Source organism: Prionailurus bengalensis, chromosome B4, assembly GCF_016509475.1.
Source record: "Prionailurus bengalensis isolate Pbe53 chromosome B4, Fcat_Pben_1.1_paternal_pri, whole genome shotgun sequence".
Taxonomy (NCBI): Eukaryota; Metazoa; Chordata; class Mammalia; order Carnivora; family Felidae; genus Prionailurus; species Prionailurus bengalensis.
The window spans coordinates 62,277,985-62,297,031 of NC_057358.1; the positions used below are offsets into that span (position 1 = coordinate 62,277,985).

Genomic DNA, 19,047 nt, shown 5'->3' on the forward strand with positions numbered 1-19,047 from the left:
ACAATAACTTGCCATATGTAAAACTTCCAATAACATGCATATGTATTTCTGAATATCTACAAATGGGAAACATCTTTGCTACATTTTAACATATTGGTTTTTTTAAGATTTTAAGTAATCTCTACATCCATTGTGGGGCTCAAGCTCATAGCACTGAGATCAAGAGTTGTGTGCTCTACCAACTAAGCCGGCCAAGCGCCCCAACAATGTTCACTTTCTAATAGCCTATGTGGGACAGTTCAACAAATACATTGGTTGGTCACTATGGCCACCATTTGTTGACTGTTAAAATTTGTCATGCCATCTCTGTTCTAAGTGCTTGACATGTGTTCACTTAGGCACTGATTAACACTGTTCATTTAACTCAAACCATCGAAATCATTAGATTTTAGGATCTTGGACCTAAGTCTTCTCTCCATCTCAACCCCAATTCCAGATGACTTTTAATCTACATAGGACTCTGATCCTCTTCTTGTCAGACTGTACCACCCAGAGCTGGTTACTCCGCCTTACTCCTAGAAGATTTTAGCAGTCATTTTCTCCACCGCTATTCCTGCCATAAATCTTGCTGAGTTCACTAGCCATACTGATGATGAGTCGAGCACTGAAGCTTCTCAATTTTTCAACTTCTTCCAATGATCTTGTTCTCCACCCAACCTCAGCTATACACCCCAGTGGTCAGCCCCTAGAGACCCAGTCCCCAGCAGTAATTCCAAGCCTTCTCTAATCTCGATTTCAAGCACTGCTTTCTCCATCCACAAACTTCTATCTTCTCAGCAACTTCCAGCACTCCTCCCATCTTTTGAGACTTGCAATTCATCTACCCAACCACCTTTTCTTTGTCCCTATTTCATCTCTCACCCTCATTCACTCTTTTCCTAGTATAAATTCCAACAATATATCATTTTAATCCCTTCCTCCTACATGCGTTCAATTCCCTTATACACTTGCATACCCACTTATACACTTGGGAAAATCCGCTCTGAATTGAGTCTACTCTCCACCTGTTCTGCACCTATGTGCTAACCCTCCGTGTCTCTGGAAGAAAACATACAATTGAGCTAACTGGCCAGTTTCCCCTAAATTCATGATTGTTAATCTCAGAAACTTTTATGTTTCCTAGCAATCCTACTACATTCTCCTAGTCCACGTACTTTGTCACTTTTTTAGAGAACTATTTTCATACTTCCCCTTTTTTCCCCTGAAAACCCCTCAAACCATCTTCCATAACCCTGTTTCGTCTTCTAAGAACATAGAAGCAATTAGAAAACTGCCAGAAGCTCCTGTCCTGCCACCTGTACCCACACACCAGCATGAGTATTCTGCCTTCCATTCAGCAGCTATGGGTGAACTACACTTTACTCCTGAGGCCAACCTCCCCTGCTGAGCACCAGATCTCATCTCCTTTCTCCTCCTGAAGATCATCACTCCAGCTATCCCTCCCTCTCTTGTATCCTTTTCAGTCTTCTCCACTTCTTCCTAGTTCTCTACTGGGGTTGACTCCATGTTGGGTGGATGGAGGCAGAGATGGGTGAGAAAGAAGAGACTGTGACCACCTGGAAACCAAGGATGATGGTATCATAGAACTTTCATCTCCCTGCAACTCTATTACAGACTCCTAATTCTCCAGCTGCAGTTTGATTTTAACTAAAAATATAAATCCCATTAGCAAACAGACACTGACAACTGTGGGAAAATTAAGAGTGACTGACACTGATGCTGGCTGTGGTTATCTCATATCCAGAGTCTTCACCTAGCAAGATACCTGAAAATCTAAGGACCTTTGTTTATGTAGAAATAAATAGATCAGGGGCGCCTGGGTGGCGCAGTCGGTTAAGCGTCCGACTTCAGCCAGGTCACGATCTCGCGGTCCGTGAGTTCGAGCCCCGCGTCGGGCTCTGGGCTGATGGCTCAGAGCCTGGAGCCTGTTTCAGATTCTGTGTCTCCCTCTCTCTCTGCCCCTCCCCCGTTCATGCTCTGTCTCTCTCTGTCCCAAAAATAAATTTTAAAAAAATGAAAAAAAAAAAAAGAAATAAATAGATCAGAGGTCAGAATACTTCTTTGCATGTCTCCAAAATTCAAGCACTCGTTCACAGCCACACGATCTTTTTTTTAACCTGCAACAGCTGTTATCTGTGGGGTAGAGAAGAAACCCAGACGGTCATAGTAACAACACGCCTCTCATTCAGCTTAAACTACCATCCAGAATGAAAACACAGGGCTTATCCTGTTCCAAAGAAAATTAGTAAACCCAGACATGCAATATTTTTTGCGAAATTCTTACTAGCTGCATAATAGGCTAAGATAAACATCTATTACCTGGTCCAGACTCATTGTCTATTGAAGGTGTGGGTGGTGGCAACTGTTGTCTTGTTAAGGTTTTTCTTTCATTATTTATCCAAAGTGAAGCAGGACCTGTACCTGGAGAGAACATGTTAAAAAGAAATAAATATGAGAGCCTGGAAACAAAATATACCTATGGTAAAATAGCTTCTGTCAAAAGAGAAATGCAAACCTAGGATTAAAGCTGCCTCAGGAAAAGTCACTTTTACTATCACTCTGCCCAAGGAGAATGTATTCACACAGAATTTTAATGTGCATTTTACATGTTTTAGAAACTATAATAAATGAAATACTACTTTTTGTTTTTTTTTCTTTCATCACACTGGTTTCTACCACACTCATCCTTCTCGCAAACCCACTCTAAAGAAAGAGGAAATATTTCCATAATATCTGAAAAATATTTACCTTTGATTTTGGATTGGATCCAGTCCAAGAAGACACTCACCCTGGCAAATACATCTGGTTTCCTTGTTTGGGCACAGCCAGCTCCCCAGCTGACAATACCATACAGGACAAAAGGACCTTTATCATGTCGACATACTAATGGCCCACCAGAGTCTCCCTGAAACACCAAGAAAATGTGTTCTAGAAAACTGCTTTAATCAGAGTTCCTGCATTCAATTTTGGAACCGGAATAGCCAATAATTTATTGCTAACACATTTCTTTAATTTAAAAATATTAATACTTTGTCAATTTGTATACCTTAGAGTAAACTCAAAATCACAAATGAGAGAGGAGATATTACAACTGATACCACAGAAATACAAAGAATTATAAGACTACTATGAATAGCTATACACCAAGAAATTGGATAACCTGGAACAAGTAGATTAATTCCTACAAACATACAAACTACGAAGACCAAATCATGAGGAATTAGACAAATCAGAATAGACCAATATGAGCAAGGAGATTGAATCACTAATCAAAAACATTCCAACAAAAGTAAAGCTCAGGACCAGATGACTTCAGTGGTGAATCTACTAAACATTTAAAGAAGAATTAACTTCAAGAGTGTCTGGGTGGCTCAGTTGGTTAAGTGTCCGACTTGTTATTTGGCTCAGGTCATGATCCCACGGTTTCATGAGGTCTGGCCTCGTGTCAAGCTCTGTACTGCAGCGCAGAGCCTCCTTGGGATTCTCTCTTACTCTCTGCCCCTCCCATACTCGCACTGTCTCTGTCTCTCTCAAAATAAATAAACTTTTAAAAAAGAAGAACAATTAACTTCAATCCTCAAACTCTTCCCAAAAACTGAAGAGGAGGGAACACTCTAAAACTCATTTCATGCGGTTAGAATTACCCTGATACCAATCCCAGATAAGGACATTACAAGAGAAGAAAACTAAAGGTCAATATCCCTGATGAACATAAAAACAAAAATCCTCAATAAAATACTAGCAAACTGAATTCCACAGCATATTAAAAGACTCATACACCATGATCAAATGGGATTTATTCCAGTGATGCAAGGATAGTTCAACATACACAAATCAATGACTATGATATACCACATTGAATGAAAGTTTTAAAATCATATTACTATCCCAATAGTACAGACAATGTATTTGACAAAATGCAACATCTTTTCATGCTAAAAACCCTCAACGAATTAGGTATAGATAGAGCATATCTCAACATAATAAAGGTCATATATAACAAAGCCATAGCTAACCTCACACTTGATAATGAGAGGTTGGAAGCTTTTCCTGTAAGATTAGAAACAAAACAAGGGTGCCTACTCTCACCATTCCTATTCTATATAGTATTGGAAGTCCTAGGTGGGGCATACAGGCAAGAAAAATAAATAAAAGGAAGGAAGGAGTAAATCAGGAAGGAAGAAGTAACATGGTCTTTATTTGCAGATGATATGGCCTAAGGAAATCCTAAAGACTCCATCAAAAAACTGTTAGAACTAAAAACATACAAACAAAGCTGTTAGCACTAATCAATAAATATAGTGAAGTTTCAGGATACAAAGTAAACATACAGAAATTGTTGTGTCACTACACAGTAATAACATATGAAAAAGAAATAAACAGGGGATTAAGGAAGACAATTGTTGTTATGAGCATAGGATGTTGTAAGTTTTGAATCACTAAATTCTACACTTCAAACCAATACCCCATTGTATGTTAAAAGTAACTAGAATTTAAATTAAAACTTGAAAAAAAAAAGAAATAAAACAGTAAAGGAAACAATCCTGCATACAAAAGCATCACAAAATAAAATACTTAGGAATAAATGTAACCAAAAAGGTCAAAGATCTCTACACTGAAGACTGTAAGACTTTGATGAAAGAAACTGATAAAGACACAAATGGAAAACATATTCCCATGTTCACGATTAGAAAAATTAATATTGTGTCCATACTAAACAAAGCCATCTATAGATTCAATACAGTCCATTTCAAAATTTCAATGACATTTTTCACAGAAATAGAAAAAATAATCCTAAAATTCATATGGTCCACCAAAGACCCTAAATAGCCAAAGCAATCCTAAGAAAGAACAAAGCTGGAGGCATCACACTTCCTGATTTCAAAAATAAGTTACAAATCTATAGTAGTCAGCATACTATAGTACTGGCATAAAAACAGACACATAGACAAATGGGATAGACTCATGAGCCCAGAAAAACCCTCACATATCCAGTCAACTAATATTTTCCAAAGGAGCAAAGAATACTCCCTGAGGAAAGGATAATCTCTTCAACAAATGATGTTGGGAAAACTGGACAGCCATAAGCAGAAAAATAAGCCTATTGTACACCACTCACAAAAAATTAACTTGAAATGGACTAAAGACTGAAACATAAAGCTACAAATCAGAGAACCTGTAGAAGAAAACATAGGGTAAAATGTCCTTGATATTGGTCTTGGCAACAATTTTTAATTTTTTTTTGGGGGGGGGGATATAAAACCAAAAGCACAAGTAGCAAAAACAAGAATCAATTAAGTGGACCTACATAAAACTAAAATGCTTCTAAACATCAGAAGAAACAATCAACAAAAATGAAAAGGCAACCTATGAGATGGCAAAAAATATTTGCAAACCGTGTATCTGATAAAGGGTTAATATCTAAAATATATAAAGAACTCATACAAATTGATAACAAAAACCATGACAACTAAAAAAAAATGGGCAGAGGATCTGAACAGGCATTTTTCCAAAGAAGACATACAGAGGAGCAATAGGTACATGAAAAGATGCCCAGCATCACTGATCATCAGGGAAATGCAAATCAAAACTACAATGAGATATCACCTCACACTTGTTAGAATAGCTATCATCAAAAAGATAAGGCAAAAAATGTTGGCCAGGATGTGGAGAAAGAGAACCCTTTTGCACTGTTGGTAGGAATGTAAATTGGTATATTATTATGGAAAATAATATAAACATTACTCAAAAAATTAAAAATTAACTACCATATGATCCACTTCTGGGTATATATCCAAAGGAAAGAAAAACAGGTTATCAAAGAGGTATCTGCACTCCCACATTTATTGCAGTTTTATTCACTAGCCAAGATATGAAAACAACCTATTTTTCTATCAAAGGATGAATGGATAAAAAATATAATATATATTATATATATATAATATATATTATATGTATTATATATATATATTTAATGGAATATTATTCATCCATGAGAGCAAAAGAAATCCTTCCATTTGTGACAACATGTATGGTCTTTGAGGACATTATGCTAAGTGAAAAGTCAGACAGCAAAAGACAAATACTGTAGGATATCACTTACATGTATAAAAGCTAAACTCAAAGAAACCAAGAGTAGAATGAATAGTTACCAAGGGTAGGGGAGTAAGGAAAATGGGGAGATCTTGGTCAAAGGGTACAAACTTCCAGTGATAAGATGAACAATTCCAAGGATCTAATGTACAACATGGTGACTATGGTTAACAATACTATATATTTCAAAGTTGCTAAGAAAGTAGATCTTAAGTGTTCTCACAAGAAAGAAATAGTAATTATATGAAGTAATGGAGGTTTTGACTAACTCTACTGTGGTAAGCATTTCACAATACACAACTGCTTCAAATCATCACGTTACACATCTGAACTTACACAATGCTATATGTCAATTATAGCTCAAAAAAGCTGTAAAAAAAAAAGCCTTAAAACAGATTTTCATCTTAAGAAAGTCTAATTTTCAATCAGCCCCTCTTTTTTAAAAAAATTATTTATTTTGAGGGAGAGAGAGAGAGAGAGAGAATGCACAAATAGGGGAGGGGGAGAGAGCGAGCACTGTCAATGAAGAGCCTGATGAGGTTCTCAAACTCACAAACCATTAAATCAAGACCTGATGGGGCGCCTGGGTGGCTCAGTCGGTTGAGCCTCCGACTTTGGCTCAGGTCACGTTCTTGCGGTATGTGAGTTCGTGCCCCGCGTCGGGCTGCTGGAAGCCTGGAGCCTGTTTCAGATTCTGTGTCTCCCTCTCTCTCTGACCCTCCCCCTTTCATGCTCTGTCTCTCTCTGTCTCAAAAGTAAATAAAAACGTTAAAAAAAAAATTAAAAAAAAAGACCTGAGCAGAGGTCGGCCACTTAATTGACTGAGACATCCAGGCGCCCCTCTTTTTTTTTTTTTGACACAAATGTACTTAGAATCAAACTAAATCCTTTGTCTCCTCATAAAATAAACTGAGTTGATGATATATTTGATATAGCAGTTTATTTTCTATGAAGAATCTCACAGAAGAAATCCTAAAGTGGGAATAGGGAGATAGATTCCCTAGCCTATAATGTAGAGCAATGAACATTTTCTCTCGGCCTAATTTTTTTCCTTATGAAACAAGGTTATATATACTGATGACCCCCTTCGAGTTTGAAACGGTCTGATGTGTCAAGTCAGATTTTTTCCTTAAATAACTTACTCATGCAGTACCAATACATACCAAATACACAATTTTTCAGGCAATTACAAACATTCCAGAGCCTAATTTATCTTTTATTTCCCATACCTATCACAGGGCCTATCATACAGTAAATATTCAATCAGCAAATGGTATCTATTTGAAAAAAATATTCAGTGCCTATTGTGAACTAGGCATTCGGAGCAAGAGAGAGTATCAACAAATTAGATGGTGATAACAGCTATAAAGAAAATATTTAGAATAGTAGAGAATAAAGGCAGGTATTTGTGCATGCTTACATGCACGTGTACGTGCATGTAGTTTCGATAACATCTGAGTGGATACATGAAAGATGAGAAGAAGCCGGGTTTTCAAAAACCAGGAAGAATAGCATTTTATGCAGAATTGATATCTGGGCTAAGGCCCCAAGTTAGGCAAGTTGTGTGGTCAGAAAGTAATCAGTGTGGCTGAAATATGTCAGCAAGAGAAGTATGAAATAGATTGGAAAATCAGCAGGAACAGGACATACACCACTCTGTGAGGACAGAGATGACTTTGCAGGTCAAAGAATTTGAAATTTTAAAAACTATCTAAGATGTGTTGTGAGCGGAGAAGCACAGGATTCTACACTGCGTCACCGAAAGTCCGCGTCTCTGCAGTCCAACATTCTAGCTCACCTTCCTGGATGAGAAATCACATTAGTAGGTCCATTACCTCTGAGCACACACAGGAGGGTAAAAATCAACTACCTGATAGAAATGCTTGAGTCCATATCATCAACGTTTCTGCAATCATCTTGCTAGTAATTTAGTGTTCTTAACTAGTCCCACTTATTAGCCAGAATCTCAACTCCTCTATTTTCCTCCTCTTGTATTGGAAGCAAATTCAGTCATGATGCAAAGTGACAGTTTGATGTAGCTGAAATACATGCCCACCGAGGCCACAATATTTGGGTCACCTCTGACATGGACCTAATTCCCTCCCTAGTTCTCCTTTGCTCTCTTGATACAGAATAAGGTGTTCCCTTAATGTCAGATACTGTCAAACATGACAGAGATTTTTGTGATTTCCTTGATTCGAAGGAATTTTGTGATTTCCTTGATTCGAAGCACAGAGGAAAACCATCCCTCAAAAGGGGAAGAATAAATGCATTCATTCAGAGTACTGTTCTATTTGATTTTTATAACATGGCATTTCTGTCCTCTGGCAGACATTGTGAGTGCCCTTCCCATATTTCTCAAGTTTTCCAGTCGCCATCTCGGCCCTGTGCCTGAGGGCTGTTCCTCTCCTCCACTGCATCCATGAGACAGGTCAGAAGTGTGCAAAGTCCTGAGGAATTAACAGACTCCTCCCCCAGCAGCCCTGGAGCTATGACTCTGAGCAAGTCCGGCTCCCTCACCCCTCAGATGGGACCACACGTGCTGTATTTTGCATTGCTGCAGGATCAAGCTCAGTCCCCTTACTGTGGGAGCCGACTTAATAGCACACCTTCCATTTCCTGCCTTCCCTTCCCTATACTGCCCTCCAGACTTTCTGACCAGGGATAGCTGCACTTCCTAAACAGACCATTGTACCTGAATCCTTGTCTCAGGGTCTGCTTCTGGGGAATGCGAATTAAAACACTCAAAAAAATTTTTTTAGAAAACAGAATCTAAGTAGCACTTGCCACCACAAAAGTGTTTAACTACCATCCGTTGATACTCAGTGTTAAGAGGGAACTTTCTTCCTTTTCACCTCACATTTTCACATGGAAAGACTTCCATCTAGATTAACACCCAGTTTTCTCCCATTGGTTCATGTTTCTTGATTAAGGGGAAAGACTATCAAAAAGCAGCACAGACTAGAGACATATCCTCTCTTCCCTCTGCACTCTAGACCAGTATGAAATGACAGACCCGGAGAAGTACATCTTCCCTGCAGACCCCCAACTTTCCCATCAGTGGGTTGCCTCAAATCCAGACTGAATACTGAAGGTGGGCTACAGACCATTAGAAATCCTTTTTGGTTGTATGTCTAAAGTCACATTCCTCAAGTCGCTTCTTGGATATTAAAGCTGATGTTTTACAGTCCATTTGTCCACATTCTGTCTTCCTCTTAGCTGATTTGAACTTGCCAATAGCATGCTTGTGCAACTGACATGTTAATATATATCTGCACTGCTTTTGCCTCTAAATATCACTGAAATTAAACTATTGTTTTGTGATTTGTTTTCCACTACGTATGAATAACACTTTTTCAAAGTTTCTCATTTTCTTCACGATTATTTTATTTTAATCTGAAAATTAAGAGTGAGTACATAGGAGATATTAATATTAATTCAAAACAGTAAAAAAAAAACAGGGCACCTGGGTGGTTCAGTTGGTTAAGCATCCAACTTTGGCTCAGATCATCATCTCAGGATTCATGAGTTTGAGCTCCACATCAGGCTCTGCGCTGACAGCACTCGAAGCCCGCTTGATCTCCTGTCCCCCTCCTTCTGCCTCTCCCCTGTGCATGCTCTCCCTCTCTCCCTCTCCAGAATAAATAAAAACACTGAAGAAAAAAAAGGTTTAAAACATAAAATAAATTAAAAAACTAAAAACCTTAACTCATAAGTAGGATACACTGACTTAGAATCCTTCTCTGCTTGTTCCTCTTTTCCCACAGCCTTACATCTCTCCGAGCACATCTTCCTTCTTGCAGGCCAGTTAGCAGTGCTGCTGTCCCCTGTGTTCTCATGGGCTCCTCGGGCCCCACCTGCTTTCTGGCCCTCTCTCCATCTCAGCAAGTGTGGAGTCAGGAACTCCCTCTTCCCACTGTCCTACTGGCGTTCCTGGAAGGGTGTGGTGTGATGCTATCAGGCACAGGCTGTAATGGTTACCTGTGGTTCTGAGCATGTCTCCTAAGGAGAGTCTCCATCAGATGACCCTGGATCTTCCTTTGCAAAATCAGAGTCGTCTCACCTGACAGAAATCCTTCCCTGCAGAGGTTGCAAAGCCAGCACAGATCATCCTCTCTGTGATCCCTCCTGGGTGAGAGCGGTAAGCGTGTTCACAGACCTCTCTTTGTAACACAAGCACCTGAATCTGCTGCAAGCGCCTTGCGAGGCCGCCACCTGCTTAAGAAGCAGATTCAGAAATACAGCTTCTTAATGAAGTAAACAACACATTATGTTAAAAAGACATATTTAATTTCAGACTTCCTTTGCAGTAATGTAATTGCAATCACTCAGTTTGGCCTGAGCTGATGTTAATAAAAAAATGTGTGTCACATAGGGTGCCTTTATTTCCCAAATGTGGCATTTTGGTAAAGGAATACATTATCAAAAGAACAAAACCAGAAGCATTTTTTTCTAGTTTATTTTTGATTTAAAAGTTACTGTTTCAAACATGGTTACACAAAAATTCAGAAAGAAAAATTCAGCAAGATATGAATTGGTGTTGTATAGGATGTATATGATTATATATTTTAAATGGTATATTTACAGATAAAAATATATTATAAATGTGAGAACATATTTATAAGACTTCCTAATATAAACCAAAATCATATCCCCTTTTCCTCTATTGTCACTGAGACTAATCTCAACTCCAATTTGAAAGGACTAAAAATGGTGGTGCTTGCGAGACATATCCTCTCTTCCCTCTGCACTCTAGACCAGTATGAAATGACAGACCCGGAGAAGTACATCTTCCCTGCAGACCCCCAACTTTCCCATCATTGGGTTGCCTCAAATACTGAAGGTGGGCTACAGACCATTAGAAATCCTTTTTGGTTGTATGTCTAAAGTCACATTCCTCAAGTCGCTTCCAGTTAAGCATCCAACTTCAGCTCAGGTCATGATATCCCAGTTCGTGGGTTTGAGTCCTGCGTCGGGCTCTGTGCTGACAGCTCAGAGCCTGGAGGCTGCTTTGGATTCTGTCTCTCTCTCTCTCTCTTTCTCTGTTCCTCTCCTGCTCATGCTCTGTGTCTGTCTCTCTCTCAAAAATAAACATTAAAAAAATTTTATAAAGGACTAAAATGAAGGCTATAAGGCTAACAATGAACACTACAATACTTCTCATAACTGACCTTCAGGCAGAACTGTATTAACATGTATTCTGCAGGACTTATTCTATCACTTTGGATTCATGGCTAATTTTAAAAAAGGTTAGTATTAGCAAGTACCTTATATTTGTACAGTACCTTAATATTACTCCAACCCAATAATACAACATTGTGAGGTGGGTTGTTCACATATATGATCACGTTGACCTCACACATGAAAAAAAACACAAGAGTTTTGAAAATCTGATCTCACAGCACATGTGGGGCAAAACTAGCACTTAAGCCTAGGTTGGACTCTAAAGCTTGTGCTTTTTAATGTATCAATCTAATACATAAATAAATTCAATGATTTTTGAAATCCTCTTTTTAGGAACCATTCCTGCCACTGGTCTTTACCGTTTCTTAAAATTAAGAACTCATTTTCTCTCAGATTGAAAGAATGAACTCGCCTTTCATAAGACTGTAAGTAAGTGCCTTTCACTTGTCTGGTGGTCACGGAGGTGGTGACGGTTGAAGGCGTCAGACAATGGGCACATTTATTCAAGGTCTTGGAAGCCAGTCAGTCAAAAAAAAATTTACTGAGCATTTACTCTATGCTAGGTGCATCGGTAGCCCTGGAGGAGAGTGCAGAATTAGGCACCTGCCGCCACGAGGCTTCCACTCTAACGGATGAGATGTGGAGAATGATTACATACACTAACGTCAAAGCACAATCGTGTGTGATGAAATGATAAAACTGGGTGGTGCAAATGTGACGGAAGGGCAGTCCTGAGGCAGCAAAGTGATCGGAGGAGGGTGTGCCGTTCTGAGCTGTGAGCAGAAGGATGAGGAGGCAGCTGGGAGGAGACTGAAGCAAGAGTGTTCCAAGCTTCAGAAAGCAGAACAGGTTTTGTGCTGAAGAGGAAGAAAGAAGGCCACAATGCCTGAAGTGGACACAGGGAGGAAAGGAAGTTGGAGAGGTAAGTGGAGGCCAAATCACGGAGTTTTCCAAGTCAGGCTAGCAGTTCAGACTTTATTCTAAATGTAAAAAAAAAGAAAAAAGAAAAAAGAAAAAGCACCGAAGAGTATCAGCTGAACCACGCTGATTTTTATTTTATTTTTTTTGCTTTTTTTTTCAATATATGGAATTTATTGTCAGATTGGTTTCCATACAACACCCAGTGCTCATCCCAAAAGGTGCCCTCCTCAATACCCATCACCCACCCTCCCCTCCCTCCCACCCCCCATCAACCCTCAGTTTGTTCTCAGTTTTGAAGAGTCTCTTATGCTTTGGCTCTCTCTCCCACTCTAACCTTTTTTTTTCCTTCCCCTCCCCCATGGGTTTCTGTTAAGTTTCTCAGGACCCACATAAGAGTGAAAACATATGGTATCTGTCTTTCTCTGTATGGCTTATTTCACTTAGCATCACACTCTGCAGTTCCATCCACGTTGCTACAAAGGGCCATATTTTGTTCTTTCTCATTGCCATGTAGTACTCCATTGTGTATATAAACCACAATTTCTTTATCCATTCATCAGTTGATGGACATTTAGGCTCTTTCCATAATTTGGCTATTGTTGAGAGTGCTGCTATAAACATTGGGGTACAAGTGCCCCTATGCATCAGTACTCCTGTATCCCTTGGGTAAATTCCTAGCAGTGCTATTGCTGGGTCATATTTTTAATTTAATAGGGTAGGTCTATTTTTAATTTTCTGAGGAACCTCCACACTGTTTTCCAGAGTGGCTGCACCAATTTGCATTCCCACCAACAGTGCAAGAGGAGAACCACGCTGATTTTAAATCCTAGCTTTGATAAGTACTAGTTATGGGATCTTAGCAAGTGACTTAAATTTCTTGAGCTATAATATCCTCATTTACAACACGGGGAGGATAAAACCTCCTCATCTGGTGGTTGGGCAGGTTTGAGGAACATGCAGAGTGGCTGCAGGTGGCACAGTAAAGCTATGCTCACAGACAAGCAGATCCCAAATAAATGACACACAAACACAAGGAAAATGTACAAGGAAACCATCTTCTACAGTGGAAAGAAGCAAAACGCAAACATCAACACGTTCAGATCTGCCAGTATTTTGCTGTGGCTTTAAGAACTCTACGATCTAGACCAGCAGTCAGCAAACCACAGCCAGCAGACCAGTTCTGTGCCAGCCCCATCCCCAGACCTCTTTGTAATGATGTGTACACTTTGAAATGGATTCTAAAAAGCCCCAGAGTAATATTTCATGACACATGAGTATTATATGAAATTTAAATTTAAATCAGGGGCGCCTGGGTGGCTCAGTCGGTTGAGCATCTGACTTCAGCTCAGGTCATGATCTTGCGGTTTGTGGGTTCAAGCCCCGCGTCAGACTCTGTGCTGACAGCTCAGAGCCTGGAGCCTGCTTCAGATTCTGGGTCTCCCTCTCTCTCTGCCTCTCCCTGCTCACACTCTGTCTCTCTCCTTCAAAAACAAATGAACATTAAAAATTTTTTATTTAAATTTCATAAATAAACTTCTACTGGAACACAACCACATCCATTCTGTTAGATGTGTATGTCTATGGCTGCTTTGCACTACAATGGCAGAGTTGGATAACTGGGACATGGAACATATGGCTTGCAAAGACAAAGAAACGTATTATTTTGCTCTTTACAGATCTAACGTCCCTATAATAAGTCACCCTGAAGGAAAACTATAAAACAGTTCATTCTCTAATCACCTATGACTAAATAAAACATGGGTTCTATCTTTCAGAGAGAAGAAAGGCTAAAGCAGGTATTGCTTGACATCATTTCCATGCCAAGTTTTTTAAATTAGCAACTGGCAATAATTTTTATGCAAAAGTAAAATATTCACCTTCACTAATGCTTCCCCATCCAGTCACAGCACAGATCTCAGAGGAAAAGAGTGGCTCCGTGCTTTCTGGGAGACACGCCGGCCTCACGACGGAGTTGAACGCCAGAGGAGAGCTCAGTTGTATTAGGGCGATGTCAGAGTCAAAGCTCCGGCTATCAAAGTCTTCATGCACCACAACATGCTTGGCCCTTCTCACCTGTATCAGTGGTGAGCAAGCGAATTACAAGATAAAGTCGATGAGTCAAACTACTTCTTTGCATAATAGTCCAAAATAAACCTTCAATCTCTGTATTGCCATGCATCAGCAATGAAGGTGGCTCTGTACTGAATTGAAAAGGGCAATCTGTGTTTGTAATTTGCAGGAGGCCATGAACTTTCTGAGGACAGTCCTGGAGAAAGCAGGCTATGTGGACCTGTGTACACGGACTTGAATTTACATTTCCTGACCTGCCTCACTTAATTCTCTGCTGTAATCGTGAGCTCAGATTATATCTTTATGTTTTTTATTAAAAAAAATTTTTTTTGAACGTTTATTTTTGAAGGAGAGAGAGAGCATGAGCAGGGGAGGAGCAGAGGGAAAGGAAGACACAGAATCCAAAGTGGGCTCCAGGCTCTGAGCTGTCAGCACAGAGCCCGACACAGGACTCCAACTCACAAACCATGAGATCATGACCTGAACTGAAGTTGGAGGCTTAACCAACTGAGCCACCCAGGGGCTCCACAGATCGTATCTTTAAATGTTGATACATCCGGTAACTGTAGAGGGACACTAGGAGATGGGTACCTAATTACATATTTTAGCTAAAGGTATTCCCCAGCATGTAATAACACTTAGGATAGAGGCAGAATGACCCTTCAAAACATTTCTCACCTGCTCAGTTGATTCCTTCAGGGTTCTGTCATGGTCCCCAGCAACAATGGTCCAGAAGAGTGGATTATTTTTCCTGGAGAAAGAACAAGAAAAGTTTGACATGAGGAGTCATTTTTTTTACCATTTGATCTAACCCCATGGGGCTCTACCAACACGCACTGTGTTTAGCTCAGCCAAATGCCACTATTCCCCTGTCTGGTGCCTTTGTGTGACCTCCTGCCTGGGAAGGTACACCACACCTCCTGATCTACCTGTAGAGTTCTTAATGATGCATCCCGCCCCTTTATTTTGGCAATAAAATGACCTTGGAGCCCCTACCAAATATCACCAAACACTATTTTTAAGTTGAAAAGTTAAAAAGAAAAACTATAGCTTACTTTCATTTCACAGTGATATTAAGAATACATAATGAGATAGCTTCTGGCCTATGTTTTACTGTTAAAAGTAGCCAAACATTATCCTACAGGAATACATCTCAAATTGTTTTCTTTTAGCAAATCACCAGAATTAATGGAACAGAGGTTAAAAAATTTATCAGTTCACAAAACAGGTAAAACTCACCTATGGCACCTATGGGATTATTTTGGGGAGATGATGATTGGAAGAAACATAGGGAGCTGCTGGGTGTTGGCAATATTTTGTCTTATGATGTGGGTACTAGTCACGTGGGTTCTAACTTTGTGAAAATTCCTCTAACTATAAACTTGACATTTGCACCCTTTTGGTATATTTCAAAAGGATGTTTTAAAAAAGTTTAAATCAATATCCATTAATCTGCCACATCAAGATTTTCAGCTGAAGAAATATGTGAGGAAAGAGTCCCTCAATTGTCACAAATATTATCACTTCAGCTTGGAGATTCTTTAATTTTCCAAAATTTACTTTTTTACTTAGGAAATGCAAGGTTATTGAAATTATTTTTTCAATACGCTTTATTCAAAGGAAAAGTTTCTTCATATACATGGGCATCTTCTGTCTAGTCTTAACCATGTTCATTTCAATTCCTTGCATGATGAGTCTGACTTATTCATGTGTTTCAATATGACTTATTAAAGGAGCCTACTCAGGTAAAGTGCTTGGCAAATACCTTCCAGATGGTAATGACTCCATAATGGTAGCCATTATCAGTGTTATTATCTGCCATGCACTCTAACTGAAGGATTAAACTTTATTTTCAAAGTCACCCTCTAAATTATTACTTGATAGTAAAGAAACTTATTTTCTAAAGCCACTCTACTTCTTTAGATAGAGGATAGCGTGCACAAAGGAATGAAATTATAAAAATCATGGTATAGTTGATAATGTAGATCACAACTTCTAGTGAAGTTTTATGTGCACAGTCATCAAATTTCCTTTAATTTGGTAGAACACTGTATAAAAAAATTGTTATGACAGAACAACATACATGTTATGAGGGAACAGAGTCTGAGTTTTTCCAACAGTAGGATAATAGCTCTAAGTAGCAACTGATGGATTTCTCCATCCTATATCCCCCCTTGCGCACAATCAAATTTCATTTCTTATATCCTTAGGGTCTTAGCCCCAAGCCAACAATGGGACATATGCCACTACTGCTTTGGGAGAAGAAATAATTACTGCTGAATTACAGAAAAAAAAAGTGGCTGAAACTGAAAAAATTTAGGTCTTTAAGAAAAATTTAGTCTTTAAGACTGAAAGATTCCAATGTAGAATTGCAAAGTGAATTTAGTTCCCTACAGTAAAACTCCCAAATGAGCACAAAGACCAGTGTGAAGTCAGCAAAAGAAAAATACCAATTTTCCCTAACTGTGGAACATTACCTGGGAACTTCTTACAAACACAAATGTTGAGGCCGCACACCAGACTTATAGATTCAGCAACCCTCCAGGTGATTCTGGTTTATGCTAAAGTTTGAGAACTAATAAACTAATATTAAGAGCAACCAGCGCCAGCGAAGCCATGGGAGGTGGTCCAGCGTTGCTGTTATCCTTAATGTCTTTGGAGTGCTACCCAACACTGTGAAATAGGCTGGCACCTAGTGCCCTTCAGCAAAAATGATGTCTACTTCAGCTCCCACACTTTGCAGATCTCCCCAGCTGGCTTATCCCCCATGGCAAACTTCCCTTATCAATGGATTTGGATATGTGGAAGCCCCCTTCAACAGAGGATGGGGCCCTGGGTGTCTACCAAGTCAATGAAGATGATCCGGGAGAAACAAGTCCATGAAGGAATCCACTGCAGAGTTCCCACAAAGGCAGAGTATGAGTGGAACATACCAATTTTGTTACTCTGGCCTATCAAACACTCCTGGTGTAAAGAACCATATACTCCAAGGAATAGCTTCAAAAAGACATTTCTCTGGCAAAATAAGTCGGGCAACTATGAAGAGTTAAAGAAAAAATGAGGCACACAGAAATTTTCTGTATCATTATAAATATAAGGCACAATGTTTTGTGCAAAAAATAATATATATGGTATATACAAATACTATAAAATAGACCGTGTGCTTAAATATTAGTAGGAAATCGTGGGAATACAAGCTGGTGCAGCCACTCTGGAAAACAGTATGGAGGGTCCTCAAAAAATTAAAACTATAACTACCCTATGGCCCAGCAATTGCACTACTAGGTATTTATCCAAGGGATACAGGTGTGCTGTTTTGTAGAGACACATGCACCCTCATGTTTATAGCAGCACTATCGACACTTATAGCAGCACTATAAAAATGTTTATAGCAGCACTATCGAAAGTATGGAAAGACCCCAAATGTCCATCGATGGATGAATGGATAAAGAAGAGGTGGTATATAAATACAATGGAGTATTACTCAACAATCAGAAAGAATGAAATCTTGCCATTTGCAACTACATGGATGGAACTAGAGGGTATTATGCTAAGTGAAATTAGAGAAAGACAAATATCATATGACTTCACTCATATAAGGACTTTAGGAGACAAAACAGATGAACATAAGGGAAGAGAAACAAAAATAATATAAAAACAGGGAGGGGGACAAAGCATAAGAGACTAATAAATATGGAGAACAAACAGAGGGTTACTGGAGGGGGTGTCGGAGTGGGGGATGTGCTAAATGGGTAAGGGGCATTAAGGAATCTACTCCTGAAATCATTGTTGCACTATATGCTAACTAATTTGGATGTAAATTAAAAAAAATAATAAATCAGATTAAAAAAATAAATATTAGTGGGAAATCAGATAATTAAAACATTGTTAGTATTGATCACTTCTAAAGAGGAGGAATGGATTCATGAAATGGAGAGAGTATTTAGATTTTACTTGATAACTTTAAGTGCCTTTATCCACAAGCATTACTATTATAAAAATCCTTTTTTTTTTTTTTAAGAAATCAAGAAATCCCCAATGAAATTGCATACAAATTCCTTTTGTGGTCAACTTTAGTGGTTCACAAACATTTACAGCTGACTGTGTTTATTAATCTCAAATGACTCATCAATTTGAATATCCCCTTTGTGAAGAATGGTCTTGCTATGGTCTGTATCTTGCTGCAAGGTGTCTGGTTAATCACATAAATTCCCAGAACAGACTACACTAGTTGACAAGGGAATCTGCCAAAACGTCGTCTGTGCCTCGAGCTTCAATACTAATATTTGTCTTTTCTAAGACATTAATTGTTACTAATTAATCAGCTACTATTGAGGCTTATTTTCCATGATACATAAAAATGAATTCTGATAGAATTACTTAAAATGGGCATTTCCAAGGGATGGAAAGCCTAGAATGAATGGTATTGGACTGAGTTGGAAACATCCACATGAAGTCATGTTTAGCTTAATATAGATATAGAAAGATAGCTATATTTACAGAATGGATTAGTAACCATAGCTATATTTCCTAGCTCTGTCAGCTGAGAGGACCTAGTGCAATAACACCCTAGTAGCAACTAGTACACGCACCACTTAGACTTTGATTTCTCATACCATTCTCCAATAAAGTAGACCAGGGCACACTGGAGAAATGACTGGTTCTAGGACTGAGGAGGGAATACATCAGATAAACCTGGAGCATTTTGTAGTGTCACAAATGGATAGGGGCATGTCAAAAAAATAAGAGGTGACCCTGAAAGAGCTGACACTGGTCAAA

The 19,047-nt window shown here is 39.0% G+C and overlaps 1 protein-coding gene across 1 annotated transcript in view; it reads right to left on the reverse strand.

The window, feature by feature from the left end:
• Positions 1 to 19,047, reverse strand: part of OVCH1 (ovochymase 1) — a 77,263-nt gene that overhangs the window by 30,947 nt on the left and 27,269 nt on the right. The window contains exons 15-19 of the mRNA XM_043564256.1: positions 14,947 to 15,019; positions 14,076 to 14,271; positions 10,157 to 10,308; positions 2,749 to 2,905; positions 2,320 to 2,421 (exon numbers count right to left, since the gene is read on the reverse strand). Coding sequence (XP_043420191.1) covers positions 2,320 to 2,421; positions 2,749 to 2,905; positions 10,157 to 10,308; positions 14,076 to 14,271; positions 14,947 to 15,019 — 680 coding nt within the window. The remainder of the gene's footprint in view (positions 1 to 2,319; positions 2,422 to 2,748; positions 2,906 to 10,156; positions 10,309 to 14,075; positions 14,272 to 14,946; positions 15,020 to 19,047) is intronic.